At 37.4% G+C, this 20,014-nt stretch overlaps 3 protein-coding genes across 4 annotated transcripts in view; 2 read left to right on the forward strand and 1 right to left on the reverse strand.

The window, feature by feature from the left end:
- LOC131434938 (putative transcription factor SOX-15) overlaps positions 1-20,014 on the forward strand; it is a 159,677-nt gene that overhangs the window by 133,831 nt on the left and 5,832 nt on the right. The window lies entirely within an intron of this gene.
- LOC131434940 (basement membrane proteoglycan-like) lies at positions 12,071-13,647 on the reverse strand. Its single transcript, XM_058602243.1, has 3 exons — positions 13,370-13,647; positions 12,891-13,309; positions 12,071-12,831 (listed from the first exon to the last, which is right to left on the reverse strand). The coding sequence occupies exons 1-3, from the start codon at positions 13,422-13,424 to the stop codon at positions 12,169-12,171; spliced, it is 1,137 nt and encodes a 378-aa protein (XP_058458226.1). The 5' UTR covers positions 13,425-13,647; the 3' UTR covers positions 12,071-12,168.
- On the forward strand, positions 13,622-15,338 carry LOC131434939 (basement membrane proteoglycan-like). The gene is made up of 3 exons (XM_058602241.1): positions 13,622-14,263; positions 14,321-14,569; positions 14,629-15,338. Exons 1-3 carry the CDS (start codon positions 13,682-13,684, stop codon positions 15,073-15,075), a joined length of 1,278 nt encoding a protein of 425 aa, XP_058458224.1. The 5' UTR covers positions 13,622-13,681; the 3' UTR covers positions 15,076-15,338.

Genomic DNA, 20,014 nt, shown 5'->3' on the forward strand with positions numbered 1-20,014 from the left:
CTTATCCTAATTTAATTCTAACATAGTCACAACGTTTTGAATTTATTAAAACATATTCTCTTATAGCTTAAATATCATCTTAGGTAACTCGTCATTAATTATGAAATCTACTCGGAAATATTATTTGAACCAAACGATTAACTTCTATAAATTATAAAATAAGCTGTTATTTTCAGACATTTTGTTGATAATTTCATAAACTGTTTCGAGTTTGTTTGTATCATTACATAATTTTTATTCTAATTTAGCTATTGGTTGAACTCATGGACGCAGCTGGGATCAGAACTAAGTCTTAAAAGGGGCCTTTATTAAATTGAAACTCCAATTTTCTTTATGAAATGATAAATAAGTTTCATGTATGAAAGGTCACGACAAGCAAGAATGTCTCGAACTGGGATATTGGATAGTCTACCTTGGGTACGCAAAGAATTTATTAGTTGAGATCTGACATCACGATACTCCACGCATGTCCAAACGACATGATCAATATCCCGATAACCTTCTCCGCAAGCACAATGATTAGTCTCGGAGAGCCCAATTCGAAGGAGATGTGCATCTAACGTGTAGTGATTGGACATGAGTCTGGACATCACACGAATGAAATCCCTACTCACATCCAGTCCCCTGAACCATGCCTTTGTCGATATTTTCGGAATAATTGAGTGCATCCACCGACCCAGATCATCTCTATCCCAAGATGCTTGCCAGCTGGCAAGTGTTCTTTGGCGAGACGAGCTATAGAATTCGTTGAAAGCAATCGGTCGCTCATAAATTTCACCCTCAATAGCACCACGTTTGGCTAAAATATTGGCTCTTTCATTGCCAGGAATGGAGCAATGAGCCGGGAGCCAGACTATAGTGATTAGATAATTATTGTTCAATATGTCGTTCAGGCACTGTTTTATTTTGCCCAGGAAAAACGGTTCATTTTTGCCAGCAGCGAATGGCTTCAATTGCACTCAGACTATCTGTGAAGAGGAAATAATGGTTTGGAGATAATGTGACGATTACACTCAAACTATAATGAACTGCTGCTAGCTCTGCTATATAAACAGATGCAGGTTCTTGAAGCCTAAATGAGGCCGAAACATTATTGTTGAACATACCAAACCCTGTCGCTTCTTCAATTCGCGATCCGTCCGTATAAAACATTTTCTCAGAGTCAATATGCCTGAACTTACTTGAAAATATTTTTGGGATTTCCGTCGAGCGTAGATGATCCGGGATTCCACGCACTTCACGCTGCATGGATGTATCGAAAAATAAAGTTGAGTCAGGGGCACTTAGGATGCTGACACGGATAGGAATATATCTTGAAGGGTTGATTTCCTGTGACATATGGTTAAAATATACTGTCATAAATTTTGTTTGAGATCGAAGCTCGACTAGTCGTTCGAAATTATTAATTACCATGGGATTCAGCACCTCACATCTTATTAGCAGGCGTGATGAAAGCTCCCAAAATCGATCTTTTAATGGAAGAACTCCCGCCAGAACTTCAAGACTCATTGTATGTGTCGAATGCATGCAGCCTAAGGCAATTCGCAAACAACGGTATTTGTTGCAACATAGTTTGGACTTAGTCGCATCAGAACTAGTTGCGGATTGCTACTTGGGCCAAGTGTTTATGGAAAAAATGGATCTGATAGTAGAATCAATGATATTCTAGTTGAAACAACCAGGGCGAAAAACAACAAATAATTATTATTATTATTATTGTTATTTTTATTATTATTATTATTATTATTATTATTATTATTATTATTATTATTATTATTATTATTATGATTATATATATATATATATATATATATATATATATATATATATATATATATATATATATATATATATATATATATATATATATATATATATATTTTTTTTTTTTTTTTTTTTTTCTTATTTAACCATCATTTCACTGCTGGATGGATTAGATAGGTTTTTGCAAAATAAGTAGTAGTGGATAAATACTTGAAAACATAATATATTTTCCAAAAAAAATACTCCTCTTCTCAAAATGCATGCAAAGGTTTTTTCGAATTTTAATCCCCGCAAAGAGCGAAATAACTTACCTGTCCTGATGAGTAGATATGCTTTAGAACATCACTGTCGTCAGTTTCGATCCATGCAAGGACTACTGCTGATTACGCTATTTGAAAAAAAAGCTGTATTCGCACAAATTAACATACTCTCAACGCAGGAAGATGGAACACTAAAAAAAAAGTTTCCACCTTCACTCCTATCCGTGCCAATATTCGCCTCAATCAGTCCATGCGACCACAGACAATATGTAGTTGGGTACCTCAACCCGCATCAATAGCAATAGCGCAGGATGCTCATGATGGTGGATCCTCCCTAGTCGTTTAACCTATTCATAAGCAATTGTCGGTTGGTGCAAAGTGCAGACGAGTTCATAGAGCTACAAATAGCCTTAATAACAATTGAATGGCTGTTTTCAAACACTTTACTCGATTGTAAATTTGTTCTGAAAGGGAGCCCTTCTGCCGTCTTTGTACATGCGGTTTATCTATTCCATCGAAGTTTTCGCTTTATTATTTATTTATATGCAAAATTGCTCCTCTCCCTCCGACACGAATGTTCAGGGTTGAATTGGTTGGTCTGAAACACGAGGCTGCGTTGCCTTCGGGAGTAGGTGGCTTGTTGTGCCGATTTTATATCGGTAATTTTCCAACTGATTTTGGACTCGTGCGATCACGAAGCACGTGGTCATCATCATACATATTAATGCTGAGGCTCCGGGTTTGCTGTCGCATGGTTCACCATTTGTATACTAGGAAAGGGCAACCTAACTCGCCTACGCGAGCTCCAGTCGCCACCGGCATGTTTCTGTACAACCGAACGAAAAACGCCGACGGCCATATTGGCAAAACAAAAAAAACTGTTCAAATGTTCGACTCGTAATGCGACTGCCGATATCGAATGGATGAATCAATCCGAAGCGACAGGTGACAGTTGCTCGAGCTTACTATACTGTCTCTATTGGTCACAGAGTGGAAGCAGTCAACGGGAAAAAACTTGAAGAAACCGTGAACTACTGTGCACAAAAACGCCAATAATCGTTGAAAAATCATCAGAAAGTTGGGTGGTCGTACATTAAATACCACTGAATCCTACAGGTGTATGCTATAGATCCCAAGTGGATCGAGCCGAACCAGTGTCTTTACTGACGTGAGTCATTTTTTCGGTGTGCTACTTACACTAGCTCACGTGCGACGTTGCCTGCGACGGCGCGCGCCATTTCGTATAATAGCTTTCAGGCCACGGATACAAAGAGATATAGGAAAAGTCGTGAACAATAGCGGTAATTAATCATCAATTACATGCCGCTGTAACAGCGATTGATTGGAACCGTTGAGAGAATTGGTGACGTTTTGTGTGGATGGTATAGGTAAAATGAGTGGAAGAATAGTGATGAGCCTACTTTGCTAGTAAATTGACAACAAAATATAATAGCAATAAATAATGCAAATTGGGATAACAGTTGGTGCATTAAAATATTGTAACTTACACTGTATTGACTGGTAACGAGGCTGTTTTTGAATTCATGAAAATTTTTCGACTTGGTAACTTTATTAATCTATAAAATATATATATATATATATATATATATATATATATATATATATATATATATATATATATATATATATATATATATATATATATATATATATATATATATATATATATATATATATATATATATATATATATATATATATATATATATATATATATGATAGGTTATTATTAACCTGATCAGACTGAAATCGTTGGATACTTTAGTGCAAAAATTTCGTGCGCGAAAATTAGAACCAAACGTATCGATTTTAATCGTGACCATTGAGTTTAGCTGATTCCAACCAATTTCAATGGATATACCGAGGGTGTTAGTTGACATTTGCTGGTACGATTGTTCGATGTCATTTTTATGCCTTCGTATATTTTGTCGTGAATACGACTTACTTTACTATGGCGCGCTTTTTCAAAATTAGTCAAATGGAATAATGGACAGAACTTAATCGTGAATATCTCGACTTGTATTATTGGCAACAACTCAAAAGTTAAGTTTTTTCAATACTTGAAAACTACGCGGAAAACTCTTTACTTTCACATGGGTATTTCGCGCAAGGACAAGGATTTTGAGGTAGTCAGGCACATATTTTCACCATGGTCAAAAATCGATCATTTCTTCTTGTGCGTTGGATGGAAGCAGATGTCGGGGCGAGAAGACGCATTCAAATAGCGGCATCGGAGAGCGCACCTTCTGCGTGGTTAAAAACCTCAAACGCTCAGGTCGTAGTTCTCATTTGCCTTCCGGTCGTCAAGTCGAGAAGACGCATTAAAACAGTTCCGCATCATTTGGCACTGCGAGCGCATGTGTTGCAAAGCAAGTTTCAACTCAAACAAGAGTGATTGCATTATACAACAGAGCTTCTGGTCGTTTGCATTGGAGAGAAAGAAAACGAAAAGTGGACATTATATAGAATCAGCCGTTCTAATGGCTCTAAATGTTATTTAAAGAACTATTAAGATTACTGCTTTGCAAATCTAAGGTAAAAATCATCAGTTTAGTGAAAATCTAAAATAATTTGATTTGCTTCGTGCACTTTTCGCTTTGCGAAAATCGTTCGAGAGAAATGTTCCGAACTGTGACAAATATCGTAGAGAATTCCACAATTTGGTCCTTTTAAAAGGCTGTAATGAATCCTGTACAGCATCTTGATAGATTCTTTCAATGAAATATGCAAATCCGAAATGAGATAATCGACGTCAAAAGTTTCACAATTCACACAATCGCTATCAATTCGAATTCCAAAATAAAAAGACATTGTGTCAGTTTTATTCATATTCACGACATCCAGTTATGTCTCTGACATTACACACCCGTACTTTTTGTTTTGAACCTCTAAGCTGAATGAAAAGTTTCTTGCAACTATCTTATTTTCAACTAGCTGACGTTATGCTGTTAATGTATCTTTCCATTATTTCACTGATTACTTGGCTGCGATGAATTCATAAAAAAATTGTGAATATGTTAAAAGCTTTTGTTACGCAAAAATAAAGCGAATGCACCTCGAATCATCTTTTGAGTCAGTGCATTGAATAGCGATTGTTGATCTCTCTCAGACTATGGTTTCGACATATGGAATAAAAAGTGAAGCAAAAATAACTGAGATGACTACTTTAAATTGATTAGAACAAATTTACAAAAGCTGCCCTCACGACTTGTAGTTCGTCACTTCTCGCTAGTCTGGTGATATTATTTAATCGTGTCTGATGAATGTTCGTAGCGTGACAATCACAGGAAAAAATTTCCATTAACAATTTAGCGATAAAACTTTATTTTTACTTTTAATGTATGACTTCTGGTCAGTCAGTAACTATTTAGTAAATTTTTTGGTGTGGGGGAGTGTGGTGGGCAAAAAAAATTTAACATATCAGAGACTCGGATGTTTCGCATCGCTAAGTTCGACTCCTCTGGTAGACGGTGAAAGTTGCGAGAAATCTTCTTACTTAAATGAACCTTGTTACGAATTTTCCGCACTTTATCTTCAAATCCTTACTCCTCCTTGCGTACTATGGTTAGTTTGATATTGTTAAAAAATCGAATGATAAAATGAGTAATTCTTGGACATTCGAAAGTTCAAGTTACCATTCTTTTAAATATTGTATCCATTAATTTTTACATGAACACTGCATTCGTTTAATAGTTTTATCAATAGTCATCTCATTAGTCAACACCACATAATTTTGTTTAGTACCCCACCTAAAATTAATGAATGGTGGAGTTCGGCACTGAGAATCTATATCAGAAAGTTTTATATGAAAATAATGTGCAGTTCTTCTGTTATAGAGGAATGAGGAGTGATTGTACCAGTATGCAGCTTATCGTTCCAGTCAATGCATAAAATCTCACAACTAATGGTTTTCAATCCACCAGAATTTACCCGACGCGAACGAACTTCAGCATGCTAAATTCAAAGCAAACCTCTATGATTGATCTCATTATTTAAACAGCAGCATCTTATCATTGATTCGTACAAAAATCGTTCTATTTATAAGGTGATTTGTTCAACTCACGCCTACGATGGCCAACAATAAACAACTAACTGATTACATTGCACACAATGCATCTTCTGGTAAACAATATCAGAACTTTTGATCATGTTTACGGTATAGCTAGAACACTCATATGCGTTCCATCATTGAATCATTTGGCAATCAATAATGTTGATACCCAATTTAGCACGTGGCTCGAAAAGACGAACCACATGAATTCACACAAAACAACTCGTTGTGCGCCAAATGATTCTTTCAACGATCTAGTATTCCTTTCTTCGACGGCCAAACACTTATGCAACTCGTTATGCGCCAAACACCTATCGATGATCTAGCAATCATTGACGACTTTTTCAGTGTAAAATTCCATTGTCCATACAAAATAACTTTATTGGTTTTTCCCACTTTTCCTAATTTTTTTGATGTACGAACCCGGTGCGGGTAAAAACTGATCAAACAAAAAAAAAAAGCATCTCAATCCGTCCATCCGTTCTTACGTGATGCGATTACAAAGAATGATCTCTGCATTTATATGTATATATATATATATATATATATATATATATATATATATATATATATATATATATATATATATATATATATATATATATATATATATATATATATATATATATATATATATATATATATATATATATATATATATATATATATATATATATATATATATATATATATATATATATATATATATATATATAGATAAATACTAGTAGAACAAAAATTACAGTGTAGTGTGCGAGACACGGCCGAACATAATAAACATGTTAACGGTGGTAATCTTAGCAACCCAATCGCTCGTCGGTGAAGCGAATTGCAATGCAGTGCATACACACACAAACGAACACATATTTTACATACAGCACCGCACTGCCCACATGTTAAATGTGCAAATCTATCAACAAATTACCGAGGTACAAGCGCTTCAAATTAGGTCCAAAAAATGAATCACCGAAAGTTCAGAATTGGCCTGTAAGTTCCCGTAGAACCAACAGCTAATACATTCAATATACTCAAGCGAACACGACGACGCGCCACAAAAACCAAGCATCCTGCGAGCGACAAGCTAGCTACTCCGCTAGCGACTGGCTGACGATTGAAGTTAAAAATATAACATGGCAAATATTTAAAGATTCCCTTTTGTGTGAACGTTCATGCGATGCAGAAGAGAACGAGATGCAGACCAACTATGGAAACCGTCGGCCGTGCACGAAAAATCAACAAGATGACATCATTTTCTCTTCTGTGATTGGTTAATGAAAACATAGGTCGATTCTAACCAATTTTTCAATAGTGCATATGGCTATTGAAATACTGAAACGACGTTGACATACATGTTTAAGTTTAAAGTAGACAGCAGGAAATCGCATCAATGCAAAAGCGACAATCCAGCGAGAACCGGGCTTTCTTTCGATGCTCTGATTGTTGTCTAATAGTCCCACGATGTTGTAAATATCAGAAAGGGCGTCCACAAAGTGCTGCATGATGTCTGTTTTTGACGCTGTGGGATGTCGTCCTTTGAACGCGCACACTTCTGAACGGAATTGTTCCACTGTTTTTGCCATCACGGTTAGAATTCGACTGATAGAGCTGTCAAACTTTGTCTGCTGACTCATGGGTTACTATGATGTATGCTGCATAGGTAGTTTCATTAGTACCTGATGGCCATATACGTTGATTTTGGGTATACCGGATCATCGATCTTGGTTCCGAAAAATGTGATTATGTACTCTAAACCGGAAATTACTCCAACTTCTCAAGGTCAGACCGCACGTGTTAGTAAATTGTGTATTACGTACATTGTATTTGGTACGTATGTAATAGATCTCTGTATTCATATATGCAGTGTAACCAGTTTATCAAAGTGGCTTGCACGATCGAGTTTCAAACATTGTTTTTTAACAATAAATCATTCTAAAATGATAAGTCAGACTTTTTGAATGAAATATCAATTTTGGTCAATATTTCACCAACATTTGATTTAAAATTGCTTACATATATGAATGTAGATTGTAATTCCCTAATAAAACAATTAGCAACACTGCTTCAATGCATTTGTATTAGATTGCGCTACACAAAATAAACAAAACTAAATATTTTCTGTTACAAAAGCAGTTTTCCGGAAAAATAAATAGTTTTACGACAACATTCCATATCCATTGCCTTTCGCGTGTTAAATTAAAGGTTTCTATTTTGCGGGAAATTAAATCTTTATATCGAAATAATTTCTGCAGGAGGAAATCCATATAGGAATGCGTTAGTTGCTAATCAAATGTGTTGGTTGAAGTAAGTTGAAACTGAAATATTTTTTTCTCGAGCAGTTTTAAGAAAAACGGAAGAGTTTTAGACTAAGATTTTCGCTTTTCTTGAATTGCAATTTTAAGCAGAATGAACTGATTGGTTTATTTTTCAACCATATGGAAGATTTATAGATTAAAATCAGGAAAAGAAGCGCCGGAATTTGTTTTCATGCACACATTGTCGAAATTACTCATACGCTTGCAAAAAGTCTAGCTCCTTAAAGTCAATCTATTGAACAGAGGCAGTAGATCTCACTTTAACTAATGGTTTGCGTATATGAGATGACTATCGTAACTGAATTGAATGCGGGTACCGTTACCCTATAATGTTTCCATTAGTTGATGTAGAATTTTATCCAGACCTGGGTTCCGGTTCCCGAAATAGACTTTCATATGAACTTGGGTAAAAATTGTTAAAACTGTTTTTTTAAGAATCCCTTAATATAAATGAAAATATGAGTTATATAAAAAAGGCATCATAACACCACTCGGTGGATTAAAACAGTTTTTGTTCTTATGCCCAAACGTTTATCTACAGACACTCAAATATGGTTTTTCTTTTTTTTCAGTTTCTGTATAAAATAGAGAAATTAGACATTTTTTTCAACTGTGGCTATTTTTTCTGCGGTATTGTTTCCTAAAGCCGATTTTATCAAAATTCGTTGATTGAAAGTCAGGTAATCAGCAAAATAATATGGCAACTCTACTAAGGAGATGACATTAGCCCTATCTGTAAATATTGGCTTGAGGATAAGAAAAAAAAATTGAGCAAGGGTTAAAAAGTCGTCTTTTCCTTCACACAATGTTGAAGTATCAAATATACAAGTGATGTATCGAATCAATCATGAAACTTGTATCTAGTGCGTAAACCTCAAATACTATTTTAATTTTGTAAATCGAACAACATAAATAATTAATAACCTAATATTATTCCACCTAGTGGTGTGATAATGCATTTCTCTTGATAATGATTTTTGACAATATTTCATTCTGATTGTTAGTTCGCCATTCTGGCTTCAGTCGCATATCCGACAACATTCTCAAAACCAGAAGTATCAGCAAAAATACATTTGAACTTGATCATTGGACACTTTTTGAACAAATGGTCGCTTACATCACTTAAACCATTATATCTCTGGAACCAGAAAAGAATTGATCTTCAAACTTGATTCACAATTCACGAGCTGCTTTCAAACGAGCCTAAGTTTTGTCGGAAGTCACCATCTTGGATTTACATAATACTTCAAAAATCATTTTCCGGAATCTACTCTTTAAACCCATTCCAAAAATACCCATATTTTTGTAGTTTCCATGGAATATAAAAGAGCCGGAAATCGTCTTCATTGTATGCAAAAATGTCTTTTTACGAAATAGGTTCGTAAGATAAGTTTACGTTATTTGAGATATGGTTAAAAAAAAAAAAGATTATGTTTTTTTTATTTAAAAGATATGTTATTTGAAATTTGGTTCGTAAAAAGAGTTACGTATTGTGTGAAAAAAGTGCGCGTAAAGACTGTCCCAGAAAGTATGGACGCACTTTGATTTCGCTGTAAATAATTCACAAGTGTTAGATATTCAAATTTTATTCGATATACTGATAATATTAGACTATAACAACAGAATATTATTGACTAGCTGGCGAACCTTCTTGCGAACGTTCCTCATTAAATTCCATACAGACTTCTTGACGACAAGTCTTGACACTTTTTCCAATCTTTTTCGAACTGTTGAATGGTTTCGGCTGCCGAGACATGTTTCCTAAGATGTGCCTTCGTTAATGCCCAAAATTCCTCAATTAGTCGAAGCTGTGGGCAATTTGGTGGATTCATGTCTTTTGGGACGACATGACATTTTTGGTAGTATACCATTCTACCGTGGATTTCGAGTAGTGGCAAGAAGCAAGATCTAGCCAGAAGACAACAGGATCCTTGTGGCTTCGAATCATGGGTAGAAGTCGTTTTTGTAAATATTCCTTGATGTATATTTCGCTGTTCATTAAAGCAGTGGTGATTAAGGGTTTCGAAATCTTACTGCAGCTATAAATTGCTTGCCAGACCATAGCTTTCTTACCAAATTTTTCGACTTCAATCGATGTCTCGGACTGGTTTAACACTTGCCCTTCTCGCACCGTATAATATTGTGGTCCCGGCAAGGATTTGTAATCGAGTTTCACGTAGGTTTCGTCGTCCATGATTATTCAGATCAAATTTCCAGCAATAATCGTATTGTACAGCTTTCGAACCCTCGGCCTGATCGATGCTTCATGTTTCGGACTACGTTTTGGTTGTTTCTGCTTCTTATAGGTTCGAAGATTCAAACGTTCTTTAGCACGAAGAACATTTGACTTCGAAGTGCCCACTTTTTTGGTCACATCCCGAACTGAAACCTCCTTTATTTGTTCGAACGCCTTCAGTATACGTTTATCCAACTGAGGGTTAGCAGGACCTTTTTTCGACCCGTTTTCGGTTTATCCTCAAAGGTGTTATCCTCACCGAACTTCCTGATTGCATTTCGCACTGCTTTTCATTACTCCTTCCATTCTTTCTCAGCGACAGTCCGCGTTCTGTGCACCATTTGTACACAATTTTTCGACGTTGTTCTGTTGAAAGTCCACGCATTTCGAAATAAACTAATAAAAACGAATAAACAATTGCACAAGTGGTTAGAGAAGAGTGTAAACAACAGGACGCAGTCATAAAAATTGACAGATTCTAAACCAATGCGAAATATCAGCGGGTTTTGGTTGCGTCCATACTTTCTGGGGCAGTCTTTAAACGGAGGTTTGGATGTATTTTTATTTCACATAGGTTTTTTTGACTATTTAATGAACTAATGTTAATAATATCAGCTACAATAATTTTGTTCTGAGAAAAGGAGAGATAACAATTTCTGAAACAAAGATTTTCGAGTTTCTTATGTAGGAGAATTCGTTTGTGGTCAGATTTGCAATACTTTTTTTTTTTATCTTCACAAAAATCACTTGGTAAACCATTTTAGCTGTAACTTCAATTTACCTCAATCAAATTTGCATCATATGTAGACTTTACGTGAAGTTTGAAATACAAATATTTAAAACAATATGGAAAGGAAGGAAACTTTCTTTTAATCTTTTAATTTATTTTTTTCGGTTGATTTGCTAGTTCTTGAAAAAGTATTTAATTTTTTTTCAGTGTATATATTTTTTAGAAAGCTCAGTCGATTCGCCACTTCACTACATAATTTTTCAGTATCGCACTCCTTCATTGGAATGTCATTGGTTAACTCTTTACAAAAAACGAAATATTCCCTGCTGAACCAAAATATACCTAGGACAAATAGATTCTTTTCTAAGAAAGATATGGGCCCTTATTACGGGTATCATTTCACGGTGAAAACCAAGTGAAGTGAATGTAGGTCCTTGTCACGAAAGTCGCTTGAGAGAAAAAAGTAATTACTTAGATGAGCTTGTTGTTATTACGAACATCATATCACCAAAATTTTGTTGGAAAAATGATTTTTTTCACTACAGTGATTACTTCACTGAGCGTGATACCTGTAATAGGTAAAATCAAGTGAAGTGATATGTGAGTGAAGTGAAAGTGGAAGTGGAAGTGAGAACGGTAATAAAGGCCATGATGTACTTTCGAATGCTGGAGTAATAAGGCTTCCATAAGGTAGTATAGCGCATTCAGTTATAAATTTTATTGAATATATTAACATTGATAAGTCGGTCTATCTGTGCAGGTTAAATAATCTGACTTACCAGTATGCTCGAAATTTAAACCATATTTCGTAGCTGATCTAATCCGTGCCTCCAACCAAGTGTAGCCTTCATTGATTCCCACTTTTCCTTGATTGAAACACAGATCCCTTGTATGCCAACAGCCTGACGTCTGTAATAGCCTCGAGAACAGCTTTCACAAGACAGACCACTATAGCCAGTACGACAATTGCATTCTTCCACTGTCTTCACCGGGCCTAAACCTAGATTTTCCAATCCAGCAGTGTCGAGAATGACCAGTAAAGGATCCAGTCGTCGAAATTGACTGCATTTTATATAAAAGGATTTCACTTTCGACAACACGACCATGAACAGTTGTTTAGAAACAAAGCTACCATTCAGCTGTCGCCAATTGTGCTCGGTCATATGAATTCTGCTAGTACTGTGTTCTTTACTCAGAGGTTCATGAGAGCTATGATAAACTAGATCCTGAAATCGTCCTTTCAGTATCACATCCGGAATATCTTCGAATGAGTCATCGTCATTGGTAGAAAACTCAAGATAGCCACCGTAGGATTTCAATAAATTTCCTGTCATCACGTCTGGCAACGCGTAGTATGTCCATATGCCCTCATCGGAGTTTTCATATTTAGCTTCTTGAACTCCTTCCTGACTTATTTTTAAATCAATCGTGTCAGCTTCAGTTACATTGATTGCGATCTACGAAAATATTGATATTCTTTACACAAACTTATCGGATTTTTTTTAAACATATTAACTCGACTTCTGAAGAGATTCTCAGCTTTCCAACATTGCTCGGTAATTCCAGAACAGAAACATTCATCAACATCAATTTCAGATGAAGCTTCCAGAAAATTATCAGCCAACGATTTTGCCGCAGGTTCCTCCGCACATTGTGCTACCCTCACATCCACCACAAGTAGTGTTTCGTTCTGACCGTCCTCGCGGATCCCTTGGAATTCGTATAACCCCTCGTCGACCCTGTCCATATCGGGACAGATAAGAATGCTCGAACTTGCGGTGTTGGTAATTTCACACTTTTCCGACACCGGGGAACCGTTCAAGCGCCAGCGCATTACCGGGTAAATAATATTCTCGACATACAACTTCAGTCGTTTACCTTCCGGAACGGTAGCTTCCAGTTCGGTCGGTGCATCAGAGTCCTTTGATTGATGGCCTATAAATATGAAATTCGATGAAAATGGAGTGTAAAGATTCAGGCGGAACTGGAATTAACTAAATCCGACGAAGAAAGCCAGAATGCTACAAACCAGTACAGGTGATGAATGCATGATTGAAACTAGTTCGGTTGGAACTAGTTAATCATCGATCTACTAGCAATTATTAGCTAGTTGCAGCACGTAAAACTGATAACGCTTGAACTTTAAATCATCGTAAGGTGATAAGACTAAATATTATAAAGCAATCATACTGCTTCATACACTGTAATACACATATTATTTTGTTTTGACTAACTGTGTTGGGAGAAGTAAGATGTACAGTCTGTTTTAGATCATCGTTCAACGTAAAATTAAAAATCCGTTGTAGTATGAAAACTGTCAATCGTATCGTATTGCAATTATCAATACTAGTTTTGACACTTCATTCGTGCTTGGCAGTTGACAAAACACCGCTTCGTTACCGACCGTATCGTTGCCGAAATGGTTGGACTGTATCACAAACTGTCCGTTGCGATGGGTTTCTTAATTGCGTGGATGGGTCCGACGAGGAAGGCTGCATATCTCCGAAGTGGATTCAGTTACCTGCTTCAAACATTTCGATAGCTTTAGGTGCATTTATGAACTTAACCTGCATATCCGGAGGTACTCCTGCGCCCAATATCGAATGGAGATTGAACGGGAAGCAACCAGGAGCGAACTGTGACTGGATAACCAAGGAAGGCGTTGGATTGCTCAGTTGTCGAATGCGATTGATCGATAGTGGAAACTATAGCTGCGTTGCCAAACAACCAAAGGCAGCTCTGGAATCGGAATTAACTCGAGTGATGGTGACTGGTAACACTTGCAAAGACGGGTTTTTCGATGAGGCTGGTAAGAGAAAGGCATGTATAAAGTGTTTCTGTTCTGGAGTTTCTAGTTTATGTCATGCTGCTGAGTTGTATCGTTGGAACGTAAGTTGTAAAATAATGAACATGCAACTTGTTCTAAAGCTATCTTGTCTCACGTAGTACACAATGGCGATGGATGATTATAAAATGAAATACGCGACACTTCAAAACTCATGGAAAGACAATCAAGCACATATAGCCAACGTCTATGACAAGCTAAAGGATGTTCCGGAAAATGTCACTCCTTACTATAGACTTCCTTTCAAATTTATTGAATATCAAGTTGGTTCTTACGGCGGAATCCTTCGATATGAAGTTCATGTTGACAACGTATCGTATTCACGCGACTATCCGGACATCATTTTAAAGGTACCGATTGATTGTAGACATACCTAAGCAGCTACAGATGTTGCAACATTTGCTTGTAGGGTTACAACACCACTTTGTTGTTTACATACAAGCCACAGCTGTTGATTGGACAGCCAAATAAGATATCTGTGTTACTTCACGAAGCAAACTTTCTCCGTTTAGATGGGAAGAAGGCAAGTCGAGACGATCTGATGACTGTTCTAGCATACATAGAAACGTTTCTGATCAAGATGTACCCCCTGCGTGGCGCATATAATCCCCGTGGAGTGCTTGTCATGGATGCCTCTACCAACCTTGGCTATCACGGATTAGGAAAAATGAATCGCGTAGAAGAATGTCGCTGTCCACACGGATACAGGGGTACGTCCTGTGAACGGTGCGATTTTGGGTATAACCGGGCCGCCCGGTACCTGCAAACCGGAATATGTATGCCATGGGAATGGCACAGGGAAGAATACAAAAAGGTATCAACTTCTACAACGATGAGAAATTACCACTATGTTTAGCAAGTTGCATTCACGCATAACCGAAAACTTATCACTTACTGACATTGAATAAGTATAATGTTGAAACTTATCGTGCAATCGTGCAAAATGATTTCATTTCTTTCTCACACTACCTATCGCAGTTTCTACCGCAGTTTTGTGTGTACATATTTCTACCGAAAGGTGTCTTCTGACACCTTCGCATTTGAATGTGAACAATTGTTAAAACAGATAAGATTTCAAATTATCAGTTAAATAAAAATACTTTGAGCAGTATAACGAGAAAAAAATTAATTGTTTGAGTATTTTCTCTACTTTTTCCACGAGGTGAAACACGTTTGCTAACTTCAGTCTTCAGACGGGTGCGCAGACCTTCATCTATGGAACAACACCCAGCATTATTCAACTGGTGCTTCAGTCAATGGCGAATACTAGTTCTTCTGAGAGCATATCTGCTTTTGAATGCTCAAATAAGAGCGTTTGCGTCATCAAGCTGTTTGCATTGAAGAAACAGAAAACGAAAAGTGGACAACGATGGGAACATTATACTTAATCAGCCGTTCGAATGGCTCAAAATGTTATCTAAAGAACTACTTCTAAAAATCATCGGTTTTGGGCAAATATAGAATAACTTAATTATGTTTAAACTATTTTCGCAGTGCGAAATTCGCATCGAACAAGCGCAAATAAAGCTAGTATTTGGCTGCTTTGCGATCGAGAAAAATGTTCGAGGTATTTAATATCGTAGAATTCCACAATTTAGTCTTTCTGAAAGCCGGAAATGAATCCCGCACAGCTTTTTGGTCGTTTCTTTCATTTAAATATTAAGATGTATGAAATATTGAAATATATGAGCGATTGTAAGACTTGTGCTACGATTATAATTATCTAATGATTTTTTCTAGGTCAAGGCTCAAACTGGCGCTCTTCGTCCTGGAATACAAACGTAATCCGTAAGTCGAGCCACTAACGGTCCTTTTCAGGATTCCAAAAGTAGCGTAAAGAACTTATTTGGAAAACTGTCTCAAACAGCAGCTCTAATTCCTAGAATACAAGCGCAATCTTCCGATGCCGAAAGGTCCTTTTCAGGACTACAAAATCTTAAGCCGTCAAACGGTATCAAATCAGTTAATATTTAGACATCTCGAATGCAGTCCTACGTCAATCTCGCGGCCATGTCTCTGACATTACCTACTCCAAGTTTTTTTTTTCAATTTGTTTTCCCCTTAAAATACTGATCAAATTTTATAACCTACATCATATTTTATTTTTTTATTTTTCCGACATTCAACTAACCAGAGACCATTTGGTAGAAAGAGGAAATGAATTTTATATCAGGTGTACAACTTTGCTTCCGCCGTTTTTCGATAAGTGGCTGTACCGGCTGAGGCTGGTCAAAATACATAGATGATAATGCTTTTAAAGTGAGTGTGTACAGTGCCTAACGAATTGCCGTTTCAGTGACAGTTGTTCTAGTTTTCGTATTATTCACGCTCGAAAATGTCTGTTTATGTGCCCAGTTCTCGCCATTTGCGAGAAGTTTTACTTTTCTGTTACAATTCGAAAAAAATGCATCTGAAGCACATCGAATGCTCTCAGAAACTTACGGTGATGCTGCTCTGAGTAAAAGAACGTGTCGGGAGTGGTTTCTACGTTTTAAAAATGGTGATTTTGATGTCGATGACAAACATGGTGGTGGAGAGGAAAAAACCTTCAAAGATGAACAACTAGAAGCATTGCTTGATGAAGATTCGTGCCAAACCCATGAAGAGCTTGCTGAATCGTTGGGAGTGAGTCAGCAAGCCATTTCAATACATCTCAAGGCCCTGGGCATGATTCAGAAAGAAGGAAACTGGGTGCCGTACGAGTTGAAACCGATGGACATCGAGCGCCGTCTATTTGTATGTGAGCAACTGCTTCAAAGACAAAATCGTAAGGGGTTTTAACATCGAAACGTAACCGGTGATGAAAAGTGGGTTCGATGCGATAATCCTAAACGCAGAAACCCATGAGGAAAGCCCGGGCATGCTACTTCGTCGAAGGCAAAACCGAATATTCACGGCGCCAAGGTTAGGATTTGTATTTGGTGGGATCAGCTCGGTGTGATTTACTACGAGCTCTTAAAAGCGGGTGTCAGTAGAATCGTAGCACTAGCCATGCAATGGTTCTGTACACTCTGAATCGGCTGCGAAGTCTGTTGAAACAGAAGGTCAAATTCCACTACAGGAAAGTAATACCAAGGCTTTGCTTTCTTAAAAGCGGGTGAAACCATCACAAGAGATCGATACCGAACGCAACTGTTGCGCCTTAGTCGCGCGCTAAAAGAAAAGCGGCCGCACTATCAAGAGCGACATGACAAAGTCATCCTCCAAAAAGTACCTGGAAACGCTGAGATGGGAAGTCTTGCCCCACCCGCCGTATTCCCCAGATGTCGCCCATCTGACTTTCACCTATTCCGATCGATGGCACGCGACCTGGCAGATCAATAATTTCAATCCTTCGAAGAGTTGAAAAAATGGATTGCTTCATGGATAGCGTCAAAAGAGGATTCCTTTTTTCGATCCGGAATCCGAAAATTGACGGAAAGATGAGAGAAAGTTGTCGCTAGCGACGGACACTACTTTGAATAATACATCTGTAAGCACTTTTTCGCAATAAAGCTTTTAATTTTGGAAAAAATGGCGATAACAAAGTTGTACACCTGATAAAATGATAGTACTCAAGGGAGAGCAAAGATGTGAAAATATAGAACGGAAAGGTTGACATCTTCTAGTAACTTAACTTTTACCTTCTACCATAGGAGTCGGGCTTAAGCATCTGACCAATGCGAATCAGCCCGAGTCTCTGGTATACCGGAAAGTAGTGATATTATCTGCGCGGTCTGTAAATAAATTCAGTGAAAATCGGTGACGTTTGGCTATAAAGACTGTCTAAAATATGATAAATCGAAGTTATTACACTCTGCATAACTCAGAAAACTAAAAGTACTTTAAATAATAAACAAGACCGCTTTGGTGTTTGATTTTTTTGATCGTTCTGATTAAGACTGGATCCTTTCAACAGATGCCACGGAACTACAAAAGAAGAGCTAGCCGTATAAGTTGGAGCCAACAACAGTTAAATCTTGCCAAGGAGGCACTAATCAGTAGTGTTGTTGAAATGTGCCTATATCAAGATATGATATGATTTGATTGTATTTACGATCGTTTTAACATATTTGAAAACTAGGCGATATTAAGAAAGGACTTGGCACCTCGGTGCTAATTATAAGTGTATTACAAAAAGCATTAACTTAACGTCTGCCTAGCGGTTAATATTGAACTGCAGGTGGCATAACAGTTCAACATAAACTGTTATGCACGAGTCTAAGACGAAACGTAAAGATAATGAATTTAGTTATGTGCCCTAGCATTAGATATTTTTTCACTTAGTAAACGGAAAAAACCACATACATTTGCTTGGTAGATACACCTATGCAATTGCTTAGTGACTAATCGTCAACAAGTTTCCTTGGGAACTCCGTTCTGAGGTTCATGAATCAATCTCATTTGTGTTTATTTTAAATCAATTCCAATTATAATATCAAGACAATTACAAGAATCGGTGAAATGACCCTTTCAACGAAACGGCTTTCGGCGAAAAGACATTCGGCGAAGTGGCCCAATTGAGCGAAATGTCATTCGGCGAAATGACCCTTTCGGCGAAATGACTTTCGGCGAAACGGTTTTCGGCGAAATGGCCCTGATCCGGATGTGATCATTTACAAAGGCAACAATAAAACAAAACTAACTTTATATCAGATTCATTATGAAAATCCTAAAAACTCAATTGAATGCTATTAGTACCATTGGATATTGTTGTAAGAATAATCTGCTAGAGCTTCGAAAAATCATGTTTCGCAGCTTTCCCTTTAACTGCAATATGACATCACAGCTAGCGTGCTAAGTGGATCGGGAAAGTGAACAAAATATAAATCTATCACGACTGCAAAAAACTATGCTGGAATTCAGTAACATTTCAACATTTGGGGGCCACTTGTCGATTCCTGCCGCCGAACCAAGCGGCAACCGTGGTCAAGGTGCTATCTGTGCGGTCACACAATGAAATTTTATTATCTCACCAGATCGGTTTCCCGCCTTGGAGCAGCAGTACTGAACCACAGAATAAATATACGTTTTGATTATTTTAAGTATAATTGGCACGCGCCTCTTCTTCGGGTTTTTGCTTATGTGTGATCCATGGATTCCCATGGGACCCTCTGCGTGAGATCACACCCTATCGGGCGAAATATCGACCGACATACGCTGAACAGCGATTTCTTATGTGGTCTGTGTCTCGTGACCTTTGGATCGATTCTGGTGAAGGTTCAATTTCGCAACGAAAGAGAAAAAAAAACTACCAAGCGAAGGCGGATAAAAGTGGCAGTAAATAATTGCCAGATTTTGCGGATCTTCAGACTCCATCGGCGGTGCTGGGTTTTGGTGAGAGAATGGGAGCTGTAAATTATTTTTTTTGTCGGTATACTTCACGTCCGGAGGATGAAGGTCTTATGGTACCACATTTAAACGGTTGGTGTTGAACTGCGAAACACAGCAGACTTCGTGGCACTAATCAACAGAGCGAAGGAGCTAAGCTAATTAATCTACCTTGAAAATCTCATTTCCACATATTTTCAACATCGCAGCCAACTAGGTCGAATGAATTTGTTTTGGTTCTACTGGTCCATTACACTACCATTGCAGTACACTGCTGACATCTCTGGTTACTGGTATAAGTGGAACATATTCATGCAAATTTTGTTGCTATTTCTAACATTTAGTGTACTTTGGCTCTTCGTCAAATGTTGCTTGTGTCTTGGTTTCTTGATGTGGTAGCTAACAGCCTAAGAGTTATTGCAAAACCCTACCACATTCGTTCCGCGGGAGACCATTGCCTGTTGACCGCGTGGTATTGCAGATTT

This window comes from Malaya genurostris, chromosome 3 (genome assembly GCF_030247185.1).
Source record: "Malaya genurostris strain Urasoe2022 chromosome 3, Malgen_1.1, whole genome shotgun sequence".
Classification (NCBI taxonomy): Eukaryota; Metazoa; Arthropoda; class Insecta; order Diptera; family Culicidae; genus Malaya; species Malaya genurostris.